General features: G+C 39.0%; 1 protein-coding gene across 1 annotated transcript in view; it reads left to right on the forward strand.

The window, feature by feature from the left end:
• The window catches only part of DCBLD2 (discoidin, CUB and LCCL domain containing 2), an 80,780-nt gene that overhangs the window by 37,301 nt on the left and 22,521 nt on the right, over window positions 1-20,958 (forward strand). Inside the window, exons 3-9 of the mRNA XM_067546139.1 lie at window positions 2,913-3,050; window positions 4,475-4,526; window positions 6,646-6,718; window positions 7,800-7,933; window positions 9,678-9,718; window positions 11,095-11,310; window positions 17,319-17,443. Of these exons, the coding sequence (XP_067402240.1) occupies window positions 2,913-3,050; window positions 4,475-4,526; window positions 6,646-6,718; window positions 7,800-7,933; window positions 9,678-9,718; window positions 11,095-11,310; window positions 17,319-17,443 (779 nt within the window). The remainder of the gene's footprint in view (window positions 1-2,912; window positions 3,051-4,474; window positions 4,527-6,645; window positions 6,719-7,799; window positions 7,934-9,677; window positions 9,719-11,094; window positions 11,311-17,318; window positions 17,444-20,958) is intronic.

Below are 20,958 nucleotides of genomic sequence, written 5' to 3' on the forward strand. Positions count from 1 at the left end.
CACTTAGCTGTAGTTCCTTCCTCTGCATTGGGTTCTTCCATGCTCTGTTTCTGGGAATGACTGGATTGTGCTGGAATCTCAGAGGTCCTGGCTCACAGCATAGTTGGACCCCCCCGAGTGCATGTCACCGATCCTGCTCTTTTTCCCCCTTCATCTTGTCCTTGCTGTTCACACCAGGAACCTATGACTCTGGCTTCTTGGAGGTATTCATGGTGGTGTGCGTGGGAGGAAGGGAGGGGAGAGGGGGAGATGGAGGGCCTGGTCTCTGCCAAATATGGCATGCAGCTCTTTGTAAAAGCAGGAGGCCTGTGGCTCGGCATCAGATTCACTGTTGACTTTTCTGGCCTTCTGGTATGCCTGCCGCAGTTCCTTGACTTTCCTATAGCACAGCTGATGGTCCCCGTCGTACACCTTCTTCTGCATCCCCCATGGAGTCTGCTCTCAGATGTCCACACTTCTACAGCTGCTCTGTAGCTGTGCTTGCACAACCTCTTCTGCCCACAGGCCCATGAGATCCAATATATCCTGCCTACTCCAAGCCAGAGCATGTCTGGAGCGTCACTGGCATGCATACAACAATGGGGAACTGCTAGGGATGCTTGCCAATCTAGACAATCAGGAAAAGGCATTTAAAATATTCACAGGGCTGTAGAGGGGTGGGAGGCCTTCCGGTCTCCATGACCCCTGGGCAGTGGAGTAATTTTGTGACTAAAGTAGTCAGCGTCAGACATTGTGGACAGCTGCTGGAGGACAACATAAATAACAGTGTCTACACTCGTGCTGCGTCAACCTCAGTACATCCACCATGGCTCGTTGCCATTTGGGGAGGTGGTGTTATTGCGTCGCTGTGATGAGAAGCTTCCATTGGTGGGAGACAAATTTAAGTGTAGTCATATGCACAGCTAGCTCTACGCAAGGCAGCTTATGTCGACCTAACTTTGTAGTGTAGACCAGGCCTCAGATTTGTGTGCAGCATCACAACTGAGATGAGCTGAGTTACATTCACTATAGCTCAAGAAAGCTATGAGCAGCAATGGGGAGACATGCTGGAGTTATTTACTGGGGAGAAGGACTCCAGCAGTTGGGGGAAAGAGACAGAGCTCTGTTTCTTACTTGGTGGTTGCCTTTGAACAGGGGTCCTATCACCTTAGTTTAGTACTTTTGGCTAGTAGGTTTCTGGTAGGTCTCAAAAAAACATAGGAGGTAGGTAGGTAGGTAAGTGAATAGATGGATTTTGCAGGTGTTTCCAAGTGTTGATGGGGAAGGTATATAAGAAGTTTAGAAAAAGAAGTAGGGAAGAGAGAAATTTGGGTGGGAAAAAGCAGGGGAGAAGAGAATTTAGAGTAGGGAATTAAAGAGAAATTATGAAGGGATAAGGAAAGAGGAAAAGACGACAAAAACAATGCAACAAAAGGTACCCCATGATCTGTTATAGAAAGGAAAAGAGAAAGGAAGTCTAAGAAATGTGAGGTATAGTTAGTTAGCTTTTTAAAAAATAATTAAAGTTGATTGATAGTGCTACAATGTAAATACATTACACAGTAAACAGTGAGCTGTTTTTATTTCTTTAAGTTGCAAGGGGCAAAGAAGCTCAGGTATTTTTCACCCTATCTAGTAGGCTTTGGCCCCTGAGCCTAGTAGGTTTTGGAGGAATTTTTCAAGCCCTTTTTGTAGCTTCAGGATTGGTCTTGCAGTATCCATAGGCTTAGCAGAATTCTCTTTTTATTTTTGAAGCATTTTTTATTTTTATCTATTTAAATTTTCACAGTTGTGGGAAATTATGGGAAGGGAGGGTGTGAGACAATAATTATTTAATGACAGTAGATGTTTAGATTAAAAAAGTTAAAGCTTTGTAACTGTTGAAACAGAAATTGTTAACATCACTTGTCAAAATATATAAAGTAAATATCCTTAAATCAAATTCTGATAAGTTCTTATGCAGCATTTGTCTTACTTTGCTTATCCGTAAATTTCAATTATTGATGGAAATATTTTTTTCATTGTTTTGTGCATGTATGGTAAATTGACATTCGCTGACATTTCTAATACAAATCTAATCCTTCCAAGCCTAGGGTATATAGTGTTCACCATGAGTCTGTGTCCGTGGTAAACATCAGGCTTTGCTGCCAACAAACTTTTTTTTCTTCCACCAAGGACTAAAACCAGACTATATTTAAACCTGTTCTGTGCTCTCTGGGCCTTAATAATATAGGAACCTGTTGTTTTAGACTTGCTGATACTGGGACTTAATTCTCATACAAGCTGTTATATTGTTATTGTTTCCTATTTTACAGTGGTAAAAAGTTTAGAAAATGTGACTGAGGAAAGTCCTGGATATGTTTAGTCCTGAGAAAAGAAGACATGGGGAGGGGGGATATGATAAGTCTTCAAATATGTTAAAGGCTGTTATGAGGATGGTGATCAGTTGTTCTCTGTGTCCACTGAACGTAGACAAAAGTAATGGGCTTTATTTGCAGCACGGGAGATGAAAGTTAGATATTAGGAAAAACTTTCTAGCTACAAGGATAGTTAAGTCCTGGAATATGTTACCAAGGGAAGTTGTGGAATACTTATCATTGGAGGTTTTTAAGAACAGGTTGGACAAACACTAATCAGAGATGATCTAGGTTTACTTGGTCCTGCCTCAGTGCAGTGCGATGGATGATCTCTTGAGGTCCCTTATAGTCCTACCTTTCTATGGTTCTCTAATAGTCCTATTTAACTGTTACGCTGTTTAAGCTCATGTTCTTGGGTGTCCCTGATTGATTGAACATTTGAACATCCATCTTAAATTCTGAATGTTAATCACTTACAGTCATGTTCACATTAGCCTCAATGTATATTAGAAAACTTAATGTGAGCTTACACTGACCATAAACAGATTTTTTTTAATGAGTTTTTTTTCTTCCTAGGAAAATACTGTGGTCTGGGCTTCCAGATGGACAATTTAATTGAGTCAAAAAGTAATGAAGTCACAGTACAGTTCATGAGTGGGACACACATTTCTGGGCGTGGATTTCTGGCTTCATATTCAACCACTGACAAATCAGGTATTTGTCAGATTCCGTTAGTTATTTTGTGTAGTAAAAAAAATTAGAGCTGTATAATGAGTACAAGCTTATTTTTCTGTGTTCTCAACATGAGCAGTGGATGTCTAAAAATACACACACTTTTAGATGTCATCTTAACACCTCTCAACTGTCCTGGCCTCTAGATACACTAAGTTACCGTTAAGAGTGGGTTAAGGAATGAAACAGATGAAACAGCTGCTTTAGATAAAAGATGAAATTCATTGTGTGTTCAAGATGCCAGATGAAGGGTCCTGAAAGATTTTTAGTGTAAATCACTTCTTCGTAGAATGGCGATATCATGGAATTCTGATCACATTCAGTCTCCTGTAATTCCTATGGTAACCACTGCATTTTTCTACCGTTCCATTTTCACACACATCTGTCCGTTCTAGTCTTTGTCTGACCTGCTCCTTGTTACTTTGTCCCTGCGTGGTATCCTGTTTCCTTGTTCCCCCTGAGCAATCTTATGATTAGGGCCCAGCTGGTGGCTTCTTGTCCATTTTTCTGCAAACAGCTTCTTTGTTCCTCTTTCATGCTCTTATGGTGCCGTGGCCTGCAATGGAGGCTATTGTACTTATTCTTCCTCTTTCTTTACAGTTGCTTCTACTGGTGTCCAGCCTGGACACCAATACAAATGGATGTAGAGCTACACATAACCCTCCAGTTCTCTGTGGACCACCAGCAAATGTTCTGCAGGCCACAGTTTGAGAACTTCAGAGCTAGAATTAATACTACAAAAAAGTGGATGAAGTGGTCTTTGCATTCTGAATTTTTATTATATGTGTTTTCTAATTTGACTTGCATACATTTATGTGTATTTTAACTTGACAGCTTAGGTTGACATAGTGGTAAACATGTCAAATTTTAGTTGCCACTTGATAATGTGGGAAAGTCCCTTCTGTGTTCTGTATTTCATCCTGCTCAACTTGTGAAGTCATATGTTAAACATAAAACAGAATTCTGGGGGTTGTTTCATTCTTTCTCTATTCAGTTTTCTCAGGGAAGCAGAGTTTAAGAATTTGTGACTTTTAAAAACACTACAGTGCACTAACAAGCATTCCATGAAGCATTACCATGAATAATTACAATTAAACTATGCAAAATAAATTAACAAGATCAATTTTGTAATGTTGTATCCTTAAATTTGTAATGTTCACATGCTAAATTCTCCGTGGGTTACCCAGTCATTAGTACAAATTATCAAGGTTCTACTGTACCATAAAGGATCCATAGCTAGTATGTTATTTAACAAGTACGTTGTTTCCGTTCTGAGACTTTTTGATTGAATCACAGAACTGATGAGTCTGAGAAACTCAATTTGATGATCTATATGCAGTTTTAAAAAGTTGGCTAAAATTGGTTGTCTCTATTTTCTTCATGACCTAACATTTTTTTCTTTCCAGACCTAATAACCTGTTTAGACAATGCAAGTCACTTTTCTGAACCAGAATTCAAGTAAGACTAATCTCCTTGTTTTTTTCCCCTTCACTTTACTCTGGTTTTATTCATGCTGTTACACACATCATCTTCCACTTTGCCACTTTATTTCAGACAGAGTCCTTTGGATGGTGAAATTTGATTAAATGACAAAATCATAGGTTTTGACCTTACAGTTTCCAGAAATGAAGATAATCATCTTAGTATGCAGTAGAACCTCGCTAATTTGCACTAAATTCACACATACAAAAACCAGCAATGTCCCGCATTCTAGCCAAAAATTAATAGTGCTAATGAGGGCTCATATCACTAAAAATTCATTGCTTTTACAAAACAGATTACAAAAGTGAACTAGATAAAGAGAAGTATTACCTGAAATATTTACGTCACCCCAGGGGTGGTACTTCTCAGAAACTGTTACAGTCCTAGTGACCACCGTAATCACTCCCCCATACACGCTATTTTTATTCCTGGAGGAAATACGGTAACTCTAACCCATAGAGTAGAATATAATCCCTAAAGATACTGCATGTGGTTACAATGTCTGTCACAATTTAAATCTAACCTACACATGTCAGATTATAAAAGTACATTTTGTGATGCATTAACCCTTGCTTTTCTGTTGTTTATTCACTTACTAATTTATAAAATGAATTAACTTGCCATTGGTCTCACAACTATTAGTGTGAATTAATGAGGTTCTACTAGGATATAAGAGGCAGTTGTATTTTTTCTGGTGAATGGTAGACAAAGCAGGACATCAAGAGACCTTTTTTCCCCAAATAAGTGCATTATTTAGCGCTACAAAATATTGTAAAGACAATAAATTAATTTGGGCTAAAATATTTTAATTTTGGAGTGCCTATGAATTCCATAGCACCACCATTCTCTCAAGATTTGACCTTTGCAATCCTTCCCTTGCAATCTGCACATATTCCACATTAAGGCCCCAAATCAAGTTTATCCCTATTGACTTTAATGGAACTTGAGCATATGCTTTAGTACTTTGCTGAATAGGGGCCTAAATGATGGCAGTGTACTCCAACTTTCTTCCTTAAGCTTTTGCTTTTTCTTATCTGTGGTAGGAAATGGCATTAGAAGATGAACATGTGCTTTCATCAGAAATATATCTATCTTGCCTCCTGCTTTCTATACTGTAAAAGTATTAGCCGGAGTCGACCCGTTTCTTATGATTAAAGTACTACATGAAGATATTATGTAATGTACATTTTTCAGAGATACCATTTTTAAAAAGTATAACATTTATAGATATACAGTCTAAAGCTTATAAAATAAAATAACCACTAATGCTAGTATGCTGGATTCTGATTTGAAAACTTCAGAATTTACAGATGTTATGTAGTATTGATACCAGACATAGGGAGGTATACTTATTAAAAATGTAGTTAAAACACATACTTTCATGACATTCCTGTCAAATGCCTGGATTTTACAGTTCTAAATCTTTTCCTGAATATATATTTCAGATGTATATGCGGTGAGGTTGTAGCTGTGTCGGTCTCAGGATATTAGAGAGATAAGTTGGGTGAAGTAATATCTTTTATTTGACCAATTTCTGTTGATGAGAGAGACAAGCTTTCGAACTTACATGGAGCTGCCCTTCAGGTCTGGGAAACACACTCAGAGTGTCAAAACTAAATACAAGATAAAACAGATTGTTTAGCATGAATAGTTAACATATTTTTCAAGAGACCGTATTAAATGAGCCACTTCACCTTGAATGGCCCCTTGAAATGTGTTATCTACTTATGCTAAAAATCTGTTCCAACTTGTATTTAGCTGTGACGCTCTGAATACATTTCCCAGACCTGAAGAAGAGCTCTGTGTAAGCTCAAAAGCTTCTCTCTCTCTCTCACCAACAGAAGTTGGTCCAATAAAAGATATTACCTCACTCACCTTGTCTCTCTATTTCTGACTTGACAGTTGTCTCAAATTATGACATACTGATACAGTAGGTGGTGGTTTTAGACAGAGTGTGCAGTATTACAATCCCACCAACCAGTAAATTGTTCATGGTTTGAGATGCAAAACTTTAAATTACAATATGTTGCTTGTCCTTTTTAAAGTGAAGTGTAATGGCAGGCATATATTGACTTCATATTTCCTTTTCTTCCAGTAAGTATTGTCCAGCTGGATGTGTGATTCCTTTTGCTGATATTTCTGGCACTATTCCTCATGGATATAGAGATGTAAGTAAATTTAGACAATATTGTATATTCATTTTAGGTTTGATTAAATTCTGCACTTTTTGATAAAAATCTGCTACAGGTGTTTGTTTTCTATAAGCTCTATTTCCTTGGCTCTGGAAGTAGATACTTCCTAACGTGACATGCTACTGATTTTGCCCAGCTGCTTAATGACTGGCGCTCTGGACCCTGCCGTCTTCAAGAGGTTGTTAAGCATTTCATGCTCTTACAGTTTGATGGTATCCACTGAGAAATATGGATCACTAGAATAATCTTCAGTACTTCCCATTTTATTTCTGTTGGCTGGCTGTCTCAAGCCTGTAACATTCAGGTGACTGGAGAAGAAGCTAACTTCTTAATGGCCTCCTCTTATTTCGTGATACTGTAATAGATCACAATAAACAGCAGTCATGTTTTAACTCTTCCTCACTGTATGGAGTTTGACCATGTGCACTACATTGTACTCTGGCAACAAAAATTGCTGATTATCTAGTGTTTACTCTTGTAATATGTATAAAAGCTTCTAAGTTGTGCATGTTTAAGTGATAAAAAGAGTGTTCTATGTTGTCTGTTGTCAGAGTTGAGATAACATGGTGAGTGGTGCTCTGTCAGCAAATAGTATGTGATGTAATGGTATAGCAGCCAACTACACCTTTCCTGCCCTTTCCATTAACAGAAGCAGGTTACAGTAACCAGTTTTTTTTCACCTGGCTTTTAGAATATGTAGATATGTATATTCTCCTTATCTAATCTACCATAAAAGATTCTCAGGAAAATGGTTTAAACTGAAAATCAGCAGCTCTGTTTCTCAACCTGTCTAAACACTTATGCATCATCTCAGTATGTAAATTCCAGCTGAAGACCTTATTCAATGATAATGTTGTATTCCATACACTTCCATTACACTTCTCTTCTAGAAAATAGAGAAATTTAAAGATGTACATTTAATTTCTTGTAAATTCAAAAATGAATGGTGCCTGTGGATAGTGGGGAGACAAATCATAGCAGTTTCTTTATGGCATAAATATAATGTGAAACAATTTGGAAAAAAAGAATTTGAGCATTACTTTCTATTTCTCCAAAGTCCTCTTCACTTTGCATGGCTGGTGTGCATGCAGGAGTGGTGTCCAATATTCTGGGTGGCCAAATCAATGTTGTAATCAGCAAAGGCATTCCATATTATGAAAGTTCTTTGGCTAACAATGTCACCTCAAAAATGTAAGTATGTTTGCTATGTTGTTTTCATATATTTAATGCTTACCTTTTGGTAGTAGGAGATGTAAATCAATCTGTGATCATCAGTTGTATCATGGAAAAATTATAAACCAGTGGAGTTACCCATCTATAGGAAGGGCAGATTCTGTTCTAAGTAGGTTCTTCTGCTGTAGTCATTTTTGTGGTATATGATTGCCTCTCCAAGCTATTGTAACATCTAGGCCATAAGTGAAAATTAAGACTTCATTGCAGAACTAGGGAATCTACCTTCAAAAATATATGGCATGACCATAAACTCCTAAAAGTTTTGCTTTTTAAATAATAATTTGACTGAATATGTGCTAGTCTTGGCTGCTACTTTGTAGTTTGTTGCCATTCATATATATATAATAAAACCATATCATTTTTGTAATTCTTAGTTCAGTTTTCTTACAGGGGGGTAATTTATTTTTTTCTCTTCCATTTAAAAAAATAAACAGCCAGGGAAGGGTTTAAAAAAAATTCTCACCTATTTCAATGTAAAACTTCAGATGGAATCTCAACAGCTGAAATTATAGCATGCCATGTGGCTGGCTGATGCACTGAAAGAGCAGGTGGCTGTTTTTTGTTTACTTTGAAACCTGTTTTTCAAGGCTGACTACTCAGACCCACCTGAAATCCATTATGGTGTGTGTTTGGACAAGTAAATCATTGTCTGTCTGTTTTGAGACCCCATCTAGATTTGGGAAATTTTCTGAAAATGTTCTGCCATTGCAAAGCTCTGTCCAGCCCCACTGATGACAGCACTGGGGGGAGTTCCAATGTACAAAGGCTACTGGCCACTCCTGGCGTTTTTAATAATGTATCATGTAAACTTGTTCAGATCAAGTCTAATCAGCATGGTGTAAATGCCAGTGTCTGTTCCACTCTAGGGCTTCCAACATTGCTAATACCAGTGGAGCTGAACCAGTGTTGGTCTCAGTGGGAAATTTTTAGAAAAGGTTAGTTTAGGCAGGACCTGAATGAGCAGTGAAGTAGATTTTATTTTTTTAAAGGGATTCGTAGTCATGTTTTCTTCTGAAGCACCAACATACTGTGTTACGGAGTCAGCAGGACTTTCTGAGGATTAAAGGATTATATGTTGTCAGAAGATCAAAAAGTGAACGGGGTTGCTGGTATCTGTCTAAATGTAAAGCCTGAGTGCTGCAGTGCTGTTTGAAATATCAGAACTTGTAGAACAGAGCTTAGATTCAATTTGATCTATTGAAGTTTCATGTGTAGTCTTGCCTGGACATTTGGTACCTGGAAGAAGAATATTGCACAACTCAAATTGAGGGTAACTTGGTGGTCCTCTTGATTTGGAGACTTCTGGTCTTACAATTCCTGTAAATGAGAGAGGGTTTGGGTGGAGGGAGCTGAACCTTGTTTTCTTGTTCAGCTTTGTCATTTAAACAACCAAATATTTTTAAGTTGCTGTTCTTCTAGATATATCATTAGCTTTTATACTTTTATTTTATATTTGAAATCTTTTAGATTAGATGGTACCTTCTAGGCCAGGTTTCACCCTGGAGTAAAGGTGTTCATACTAACAGTGCTGAAACCATTATTCATAGTGGAGTTAGCAGGTGCTACTTCAATAAGAAAAAATTATTTGGCATGAATAGATTCCTGGTAGAATGCAATAATAGGGGCAGAATAAATATGAGAATAATTTGCCTTAAATATTCCAGTGATCGCCACAAAAATAGCTTTCTTTTGTTTTTTGCAGAGGACAATTATCTGCAAGTCTCTTCACGTTTAAGACTAGTGGTAAGCATATCACTCTATGTACTGCATATTTATTTTTTATATAAACTTGTGGAGTTGGAAAAGTTTTTAAAAAAAATAGAGCTGTTGTGTTAATCAAATGATACCTTTTAGATCTTTATCTGTTTTCACTGATTGTTGTGAGGATTGGTCAGAGTTGAGATCTTTGAGTATACAAATAAATGCTGATTATGGTTGGTATCAATACTTTGATTAACTTAACGAGACCTTTAATTTAATTCAGTTGCTTTGAGTCATGTTTCTACTCACTCATTCCTAAATTAAACCTCTCCATTTCTAGGTTTGAGATATTTAAAATGTGTTCCCTCCAGCCTCCAAAGTTGTTGTTTAGCCAAGCTACAATTTTTTGGCCCTTTAAATCTTCCCCATATGCCAATATTCAAGAAGGTTTTTTCCCCTGCTACAGCGAGAGAAGTTCTCCTACCTTTTTGTTGCTTACTTGATATAGCTTAAAATATAAGAATAAAGTTGTTGTTAAGTGTATTTTGAAAAGTAGAAAGGTCAGTATTTGCTCACTCATTCTACATTGTTTCCATTCTATTCCTCTGTTCTGTTTTACTTCAGTCTTACAGCTAATTGGTTGCCTCTTGCTGAGTGTTAACTGAGTTTTACAAAATATAATTCTCAAGCCCCTTAATTTGTAGTCTTTTCTGTTCTTATCTTTCTGTTATTGAGATGCCCAAAACCTAATGTAACATTCCAGATGCTTTCTTGCCAGAGCCTTAGAAAGAATCTGTCACATCCTTGCTGTGCCAATATGAATGCTTCTGCACATCAAGCCCCAAATCACATTGATTTTTTTTGCTATGCATTGCACTGAAAACTCAAATCCGGTTGCTGTCCAGTATAATCAGCCTTGTACCTTTTAGAGCATTACTGCTTTCTATATTTTACCCTTCCTTCCAATATCTCTTCCAGATTATTTTCTCCAAGGTACATTAGCTGTTGTTTTCCAAAGTGAATCTAACTTTTGTATTATTTCTTTGTCCTTGTTGACCTCCTAATTTAGTTTCCTCTGTAAATTACATTGATGTACTATTTAATGAAGTGATTAATATCAGAGTAATGTTGTTGCACAGCACCCCCACAAGACAACTCTTCTTTGAGTATGTTGCTTTTTATCATTACCCTTTGTTTGTAGTTTTCCAATTTGAATTAATTTTGTGAATTGTTAGACACTGAGATAGATAGTTTTGTCATGGTATAAAATTAAAATCAGACTTGCAAAAAGAACATTACACAATAATGTACACAATTACACAATATAATTTAATGTAGTAAGGCAGAATTCGAGCAAGAAAATTTGGTTGTGTAACTTTGATTTTTGCATCTCAGTTCTCATGTCTTATGTTGTTCAGGTTGCTATGGGACACTGGGAATGGAATCTGGAGTAATCTCTGATTCTCAGATTACGGCATCATCAAGTCTAGAGTGGCCTGACCAAACAGGCCAGGCAAACATCTGGACGCCTGAAAGAGCCAGATTGAAAAGGCCTGGACCTCCTTGGGCTGCTTTTACCACTGATGGATATCAGTGGTTACAAATAGACTTGAATAAAGAAAAGAGAATAACAGGTAAGCAGATCTGAGATGGCTTTTAAAATGGTATTCAGAAATGTCAGAATAGGGTAGGTTAATAAATTATGAGGTTTATTCTGGGGTTATAGATGAAGTCCAGTTGGCTTCTGATTTCTAATCAGAACAATGATAATTCTACGGTCTCTACTTAGTATACCCAAGGAATTCTAGAATTACAGATGCACGAGTTAGGCTCCACTGCAGGTGATGGTTTTGCATTGGATGCTTCCATCATGTTTTGTGTAATTGATTCCCACTTTATATTGGTTTTTCAACCTTGTCCTGTTTCTGCTGATTGTCATTTTGGAGCCACAAAACATTTCTGACTTTTTTATATTCATGTCAGTTCTCAATTAATTCTCTTTAATGTGGAAGTTTGCATTCTTTGAAGAGGGAGGAGTTCCAATCTTACATAACACTTACAAACTTTTTACTTCAGTCTTTTAGTGGGATCCACATCTTAATCTTCCTATCATTTATGTAACAGGATCTAAAGTGATATCTGTTAGTGTGCATTCTTCTCCTAGTCCCTTTTTCTGATTATGTAGTTAGATTTTATATCAAGTGGCCTTCCTATGATACATTTGTTCCTTGACACTATAACTACAAAAACTTCAGGATAATCTGTGGATAATCATTCTTAATTTGAAAAATGGTGGATTCCAAAACTCATGCCTCATCTTGTTATGGTGCTTTCTTTCTTGTGTGTTCATTGAAATCCCTTCACTGGTCCGGTGCGCTCCCATCTGGCATCTCATCATCTCTTCCCTTTTCCTGTGCATAAAGTGATCTCCTCCTCCTAGTTCAGACACTTCCTCAAAACTCACTAGTTTCATCTTGCCATTTTGCATTAACCTGAGTTCTAGCTGCTGTTACTCATGCCTGATTATATTAAAAGTATGTAAAGAACTAAAAAAGCAGGAAAACCACCTTCTGCATCACTGTCCTTTGTAGCTGCTCTCCCAACAATTGTTTCCCTCTCCCTTTTCTTTCCTTCATATCATAGGCCTATTGTCACTTTTTCCTAATTGTTGTATTTAGATTATAAAGCTGTTTGAGATGAGGACCATGCCATGTTCCTCTTTAAAAGGCTGGGAATATCTATGGCACTGCAGAAATAGTAATGTTCTGCAAACATTTTCTATCACATTTGTATCATGGTGCCTTTTTTATTGTCACATTCTTAGTGTTTCATACCGTTGCAGTGTTGCATACCAGAGTTTACCTCACTTGATTACTTGAGATGATAAATTCACTTTTATTGAGCTACCAAAACCAGCCAAGTTGGAGTTTAGTATGTGCATATGCGCTCCTTAAGGGAATTCCTTTAAGTCAGTGTTGTAGTTTTCTATCTTTAAAGAAAAATTAATCTGGAAATTCAAAATTGATGCATTAATTAAAAAAAAAAAACCTCAAAGAACTAAAAGGCAATGCATAGTTAAACAGCATTAACTCTGATCCCATTCCCCATCACTCTTGTACCCACTTCATCTTGCATACAAAATAGAAGACATCTTGAAGGAGTTTTTATAAGACTGAAATATTAGTAAATCTGCTAAATCTATGTTGTGTATTTTGCCTGCAGAGTTGGGGATCTTTGATGTACATGTTGTTTTATCTTCCTCTCATGTATGGAAACACAGCACATAAAAGGTTTGTCATCTCCAGTGCAGTAGCTAGGGCTTAATATTATATTTATACTGCATCTCACATTACGACAACACATTTGCATTTCAAACTCCATATGCTTTTATGGAATTTTTCCCTAAGTGGTCATTCCTTGTGAAGAGATGTGAAAGGCTGTCTTGTTCCAGTGCTTATATGTGATCTTAAAGAAGGCAGAAGTAATTTGCAGTAATTATTGATATAAGGAAGCTATACTTCAGTTTAAATGCTACATTTGTGTACAATAAGCTTATCATTAAGCATAATCCAATCTGAAAGATCCTTTCTCAATTTTCCTTATCCCTGGTAGAGAAGAAGCTTTGATAGATCTCCCAGCTCTGATGCTGGTTGAATATATGCATCTGTGGGCTTAGATCGTCTTCTCAATCCACTGGCAGCCATGTGCTGAGTAGAGCTGTAAGGTCCATGAATCTCAAAAGTATAACGTCCTCATGTTGTACACCCATTTATGACTGCATGTTTTTGAGTGCATAGTTTTTCATGTTCCTTTTTTTTGTCTCATTCCCCACTTTCTTAGAGTTGTACTGCATCTTATGCACGTTGTTTAGGAGGGAAGCTGCCCTTTCTTTGGACAGACCCTACAGTGAACATATCCTTTTCATTTTAGGGGAGTCGGGCATGTGACCAGAGAAAGAGAAAGTAGCCATCTTTTATTCTTGCATGTTCTGTGCATGTTACTAATCTCTTTGTATGTGCTCTTTCAACATTCATGTGTCTTATCCAATTAATCTGAGTGTGCTTCAAAAATATTTCATTTTTTAAACGTAGATGGCAGGAGTGGCAACACTAATTTATTTTAAATCTATTTTCTGTATTTTTTCCCCCCTGCTTTGTAATTTCCTGCATATTTTCAGTGAGACTTTTGGGCTGTGATCCAGCACGGCACATATGTGCAAGCTTAACTTTTATGAGTAGTCAGGGGACTACTCATGTTGTAAAGTTAAGCAAGTGCTTAGTGCTTTCCTGGATTGAGGCCTTGATGAGTGGGGATGCTTGTCACAGTTGTGCTAGATAACTATTAATTCAGTGATACAATAAGTTTTATAGTTTCACCACATATTGAATGATGGTAGAGTTTGCAGCAGTCAGGTTGCAACTGGTGCATGAAGGGACTATTAACTATCAAGCCCTCTTACATTGGGATAACTGTGGGTGTGTTATGAGAAATGGAACCCCTGGCACCTAGAGTGCCTTAATTGAGAGGTTTCTTATGGTTTTGCAGTAGGATTGCAAGTTGGGATCACTGTCTCCCCCTATGTATATACAGTATAGCTTGCTTTTTTTCTGTTGCTACCTCTGTTCTTAATGTTTCCTGGGAGCAAAAGGATTAATTCATGTAGATTAAATCAGCCACCCATCTCTGAGAAGAGGTCTTTCCTACTTCTGTTCAGAAAGGCTGCTTGGTCTTGGTCAGGATCTGGGGATGTCCCTTGCATGTAAACCCAACTGTAGGGCAACCATTGCATATCCGGTTGCACTCATCTCTATTTCCTCTTCTGCCTTAACCCCTCAAGGTTGTTTCACTTTTTCCTTACTGTGTGTGTTTGCAATCTGCCTCATGCCAAAAAGAAAATAGTTTTAGGTGGAATAAGTGTGTTCTTTAACAGCTATGCTTCAAGAAGACAATCCTAAACCAATCCCTTTTAATTGGCCAATTCACTCCCACAGACCTCTCAGAAATGGACTTTGTGAACTTGGCTAATAGTCTCACAGGCAGTGGCAGTACTGGTTCGTCAACTTCCATACAACAAACTTTTGTTCTCTTCTTTGCATCTTCTCTCTGGCTGTGATTCAGAGTTCTGATATTAGGCCCTTCTTTTAATTTCATGCCTGCATTAATGCTTTCTATAAAACACCTTTCTTAGACTATTATAATATTGTAAGTATCTGTCTAAGGCTTGGTCTACGCTTACCTCGGTGAGTCGGCAGCAGTCAACAGGAGTTACGCAAGGAACATAGAATCATAGAGTTGGAAGGGACCTCAGGAGGTCATCTAGTCCAATCCCCTGCTCAGAGCAGGACTAACCTCAGCTAAACCAGCCCTGGTTGGGATGATATAGCAGAGGTTAGTCCTGCTTTGAGCAGGGGGTTGGACTAGATGACCTCCTGAGGTCCCTTCCAACTCTAATATTCTATGATTCTATGATTCTATGATTCTAAATAATCCCAGCAAGGGTTTTGTCAAGCCGCAGCTTAAAAACCTCTAAAGATGGAGATTCCACCACCTCCCTAGGTAACCCATTCCAGTGCTTTACCACCCTCCTAGTGAAAAGCTTTTTCCTAATGTCCAACCCAGACCTCCCCAACTACAACTTGAGACCGTTGCTCCTAGTTCTGTCATCTGCCACCACTGAGAACAGCCTAGCTCCATCCTCCCCGGAACCCCCTTTCAGGTAGTTAAAGGCTGCTATCAAATCTCCCCTCATTCTTCTCTTCTGTAGACTAAACAAGCCTAGTTCCCTCAGCCTCTCCTCATAAGTCTTGTGCTCCAGCCCCCTAATCATTTTTGTTGCCCTCCGCTGGACTCTCACTAACTTCTCCACATCCTTGTTGTAGTGGGGGGCCCAAAACTGAACACAATACTCCAAATGTGGCCTCACCAATGCCGAATAGAGGGGAGAATAATCACTTCCCTCGATCTGCTGGCAATGCTCCTCCTAATGCAGCCCAATATGCTATTAGCCTTCTTGACAACCAGGGCACACTGCTGACTCATATCCAGCTTCTTATCCACTGTTACCCCCAGGTCCTTTTCTGCAGAACTGCTGCCTAGCTCGTCGGTCCCCAGTCTGTAGCTGTGCATGGGATTCTTCTGTCCTAGGTGCAGGACTCTGCACTTGTCCTTTTTGAACCTCATCAGATTTCTTTTGGCCCAATCCTCCAGTTTGTTTAGGTCCTTCTGTATCCTATCCCTACCTTCCAGGGTATCTACCACTCCCCCTAGCTTAGTGTAATCTGCAAATTTGATGAGGGTGCAATCTACCCCATCCTCCAGATCATTGATGAAGATGTTGAACAAAACCGGCCCCAGGACCGACCCCTGGGGCACTCCGCTTGTGACTGGTTGCCAGCTAGACATGGAGCCATTGATCACTACTCATTGAGCCTTATGCTCTAGCCAGTTCTCTATCCATTTTATAGTCCATTCATCCAACCCATACTTCTTTAACTTGTTGATAAGAATACTGTGAGAGGCCGTATCAAAAGCTTTGCTAAAGTCAAGGTATGTCACGTCCACCGCTTTCCCCACATCCACACAGCCAATCACCTCTTCATAGAAAGCAATCAGGTTGGTCAGGCATGACTTTCCCTTGGTGAATCCGTGTTGACTGTTCCTGATCACCTTCCTCTCTTCCAAGTGCCTTAAAATGGATTCCTTGAGGACCTGCTCCATGATTTTTCCAGGGATTGAGGTGAGGCTGACCGGTCTGTAGTTCCCCGGTGCCTCTTCCCTCCCTTTCTTGAAGATGGGCACTATATTTGCTTTTTTCCAGTCATCAGGGACTTCCCCCAATTGCCACGAGCTTTCAAAGATAATAGCCAATGGTTCTGAAATCACATCAACCAACTCCCTCAGCACCCTTGGGTGCATTGCATCCGGCCCCATGGACTTGTGTATGTCCAATCTTTCTAAATAGTCTTGGACCTGTTCCTTTAGTACTGCGGGATGTTCACCTCCTTCCCATTCTGTGCTGCCCAGTGCAGTAGTCTGGGAGTTGACCTTGTCTGTGAAGCCGCACACTCCCATCGACTTCTGTGCTTCTCTTCTGCGTGCCATCTTCACTGCACTGCGTTCCCATCCATGCAACGCTATGCCACTTGAGGAGGTGGTTTTAGTACGTCGACTTCTGAATCGACTGAGCAGGTCTTCACTGACCCCACTGACTTTGCGTAGACATAGCTTCAGAAAGCTTGTGGTCTTTCAATGCTGCTTATGTGTAGCCTCTGAATCGAAAACTTTGGTTTTGTCTTTGTAAATCCAAAACACAAGGCCAAATGCAGCAGCATGATCCTCCCCTCCCCAATGAGGGAATGCAAAGAAAAAAAAGTTAGGAAGTTTTCATAAAACTAACTTAAAATAATTATAAGGACACAGTCATTGAATGTGGAAGTTATAGGTCCTGATGGGTTAAGAGGAAAATCTTTAAAATATTAACTGACCCAGAGAAGAACATATGCTTGATTCTGCTACCTAAATTTGCCATCTTGGGGGTGCGGTATATGCTTCATATTATAAACCTTTGTATGAAAACATTGATGTAAACATTTTTCAGAGAGACATTTGGCATTTATGTAAATGGAAACCTTCCTATTCACAGGCATTATAACTACTGGATCCACCATAGCAGAGTACTACTATTACATCTCTGCCTACCGAATTCTATACAGTGATGATGCACAGAAATGGACAGCATACAGAGAACCTGGTGTTGATCAGGATAAGGTAAAATTACTACAGATTCTCTAGATATAATCATAGATAAGTGTTTAGATATTGTATATATGATCAGGCATAATAAGGAAAATTACCAACGGACTTTTTTTCACAGCATGGTAAATTACAGTTTTGATCCTTGGATCAAGGATAGCATATAAGCAAACTTGCATCTGAATTCATACAAATATAAACATTCATGCGATATAGAAAATATATAAATGTCCAGTAAAGATCCAAAATTCAGGGGTGGCATAGGAAGAAAAGATCTCTATTAGAAAATCTCTCCTGTCTTTGTCACTAAATATGAAGAAAAATCTATTTTGGGAAAAGTTTAGATATTCTGAAGGGAATACAATATAGGAAGGCAATCTAAAGTTGATAATGTAAGTTTCTTTCTCCTGTGGACATACATATTATCTGAATTTCTCCCAGTTGCCATTCTCCTTGCTGTTTCTGTTCTTCTCCTACTACTTTCACAAACACATTAATGCACAATCTTTTTTTTCTCATGGCATTTAAGCAATTAAATTCCATAGTAAACATTTCATTTAAAAAAATTCTCATTCAGGAGTTACTTTTATATGTAATTTCGAAATAAATCCATAGTAAGAATGCAAGATTATTAAACACATTGCATATACAGCACTAAAAAACTTTAAAGGTATCACTTGAATTGTTCTAGGTAACAAAAATTAGATAAGACTAATACTCTCGCTTTAATTCTTCCCAGTGGCCTAAATTCTAGTTCTATTAAAATAATGGCAGAATTCACTGGAACAAATATTTGGCTTATTTTGCTACAAATTCCTAGGCTCCATGGATATGTTACCATACGGGTTTCATGCCGTGTCTAGAATCCAATAACATGCCTTTTCTAGACCCTCGGATAGCCCCTGGTGTGAATACAGGTTTTTCACATTTTAAATTATTTTAATTTGCCATGCTCTTTTCCATGCACAGACAAAATTATAACGCATCCAGTTATATGTGGAAAGTCTGATCATTTGGCTGAACATGCCAATACTTTTCATAGAAAAAAGATGCTATCTCATGCAATTGAATAACCAACAGACTGTCACATTGCTGCTCTGTTTGAAATACTCATTCAAATTACACTAATAATTTTAAAATCAGGTTTAGGAGTATTTTAAATGAGATTTTCCTACTTTGTCTCTTTGTATTACTGGTGTTATAGTCTGAGTGGGATTGCTCTTTTGTCTTTCCCAAAATGTTCGTGTAATTAAATAAGATAGTAGCTTTTTTCAAACAAAAATTAGAAATAATAAATTATGTATTTTCTCATATCCAGGCTTGCCATTCCAACACTTGGTTCTCCTGGGCTCAGCCGCTTCAGGAGGCAGGACCAGACTTGTCAGTCACCAAAAAGGAGCTTGGTTCAGTCTTCTAGAAAATATCCTGGTTCCCTCTGCCTCCTAGCAGCAGCACAAGAGCTAGAGGAATAAATCTGAAGCCACGCTAGAATTTTTTTGTTTGTCCCAGTTGGGTATATCTCTGTTTCAATGTGCAGCAGCTTGTGGTCTCCCCCCCCAGCTTGAAGTAGAGCCAGAGATAAGAGGCCTTACATGGGCAGCTCCCCTGAAGACATTCCAGGCAGAGGAATTCTGTCCTTTCTGTATCCAAGAGGAGCCCTTCTCACTGAGTGCACTTGTTTCTCTAAAGAGCCCTTTTTCCAGTACCAGCCAAAGTGACGTTCCATTTGCTGGCAGTGCAGCCTCAAATGAAGTGGGGAACCTGGCAGTCTGGGAAGTAACACCTCAGCAAGAGTTCCCAGGAGTAGCCAAACAGGAAGGCCTAATCAGGTGGACTCAACAGTTGTGAAAGCAGCCCCACCACTGCTATAGAATAAGATACTGGTCTCCCTGTTACCAGTTTTAGTGGTCCATCAGCAGATATGCCAGCAATCAGCTCCAGTGCTGCTCTGGAGACCTCTTCCTGCACCAAAGGCTTCTTCAGACTCTGGGATGCCACTGACAGATCAGGGACCTCTTAGCTGAACTCTGCTCCAGAGCAGGAAACCCTGTCCAACTTCTAGTCACTGAACAGTCACACCCAAACAGCTGCCAGTGTTTTCAGCTGGCCCTGGAGTGGTAAGTACCTCCCAATTCTGATTTTAAACACCTCAGTTACCCTAGAGTTACCCTTCTGGAGAATTTATCCAATGGTGGTTGCCAGTCTCAGACAACCAAACCACTTTGTCATCTTCCTCCATCTCAATGATTGGTATGGCTAGGGTAGGAGAGCCTATCATCTGAGTTGGTCCTGAGCGCCTCCTCTTCCCCTCTGGACACCAAAGAGACTTTTTCAAGGGAAGGCCAGCAAAGGTCAAATACATGATTCAGAGGGAGTTTCAAGTAACATTGACTCTGTCTGCCTCAGACTCCTTTGTTTTGGAGGAGGAGAAAGTGTTCCTGCAACCTATGAGAGAAAGCAAAGGCAGTCTTTATCCTACCCTGTCTAGTCTCCAACAAAATATGGCTGAGAGAAATTGGATGCAGATATGAACCCTCTTGAAACTAACCGATTTCACTGATCATTCCATATAAAGGATTAAATCTATAGCTGTGGTGGTGAGAAGCCAAAGACAAGAAAGAGGCATGTACTGAGGTCACCCAGGGACTCACTCATCTGAGAAATTTCTCTTCCAGACAACTTGCCTTCCTCAGGTTTGGATCCAGAGGAAGAATTCCAGGAAAGGCTTCTCTTCTCTTTTCCCTTCCTCTCTGCTCTGTACATTGGTATTCATATGGTTTCAGGGTTAAACACAGGTCAGTGAGTCAACAAAGATGTACTTTCCTTAAGTTTCCAAAGTACAGCTCTTGATCCAGTCATGGAAAATAATTAAAGCAGAGTGAGGACTACTAAACAGGTTTAACCAGGTCTCTGAAATGACTCATTTAACAAAGCCTCAGAGTTGAAGTCAGATGGTTACCCTCACAAAGGGTTTACTCAGCCATTGCTAAACCTGTGAATTGGTCATCCCTTCAGAAGGCAACGTTCTACTCAAAGTGTTCAGTGATCACAGGCAGGAGTCTTCCTTGTGCTGTAATTATGAGGCCGCATCTTCAGGACTTCAGTGTCTTCTCTTCTGCTGCTGCTACATGCTTTGTTTATGCTATTTTGACCTGCATGGGTTTCCTGTCAGAAGATACCTTGCTCGGCCTAAGGACTTGAAATCAACTACTACATCTCTCTCGGAGCAGCTTTGGTATCAGATTTGGGCCTTGTTCCATTTGCTTTGTGGCTACCAAGGAGCATAATAATCAGAAGGCACTTGGGGATTGTAACAAGGAAGGCAAACATCCAAAGTCTTAATGGCTTCTCTACTGAGCAGTTCGTTGCTGAGTGCTTTGAATGCCTAGGTAATGCAGTGCTAGAAGTCAAAGAATAGGATGAGAAAATCCTGCCACTGGCAAGATACCAGAGGAAAGATTTACAAACCTCCAATTAGGAACAAACAGTCCTTGTGAAGTTTTTCCTCATCTAACTTTTGCCGATGGGAT

Source organism: Emydura macquarii, unplaced genomic scaffold, assembly GCF_026122565.2.
Source record: "Emydura macquarii macquarii isolate MOO-44397 ecotype Brisbane River unplaced genomic scaffold, CSIRO-AGI_Emac_v2 contig_1119, whole genome shotgun sequence".
Lineage (NCBI taxonomy): Eukaryota > Metazoa > Chordata > Testudines > Chelidae > Emydura > Emydura macquarii.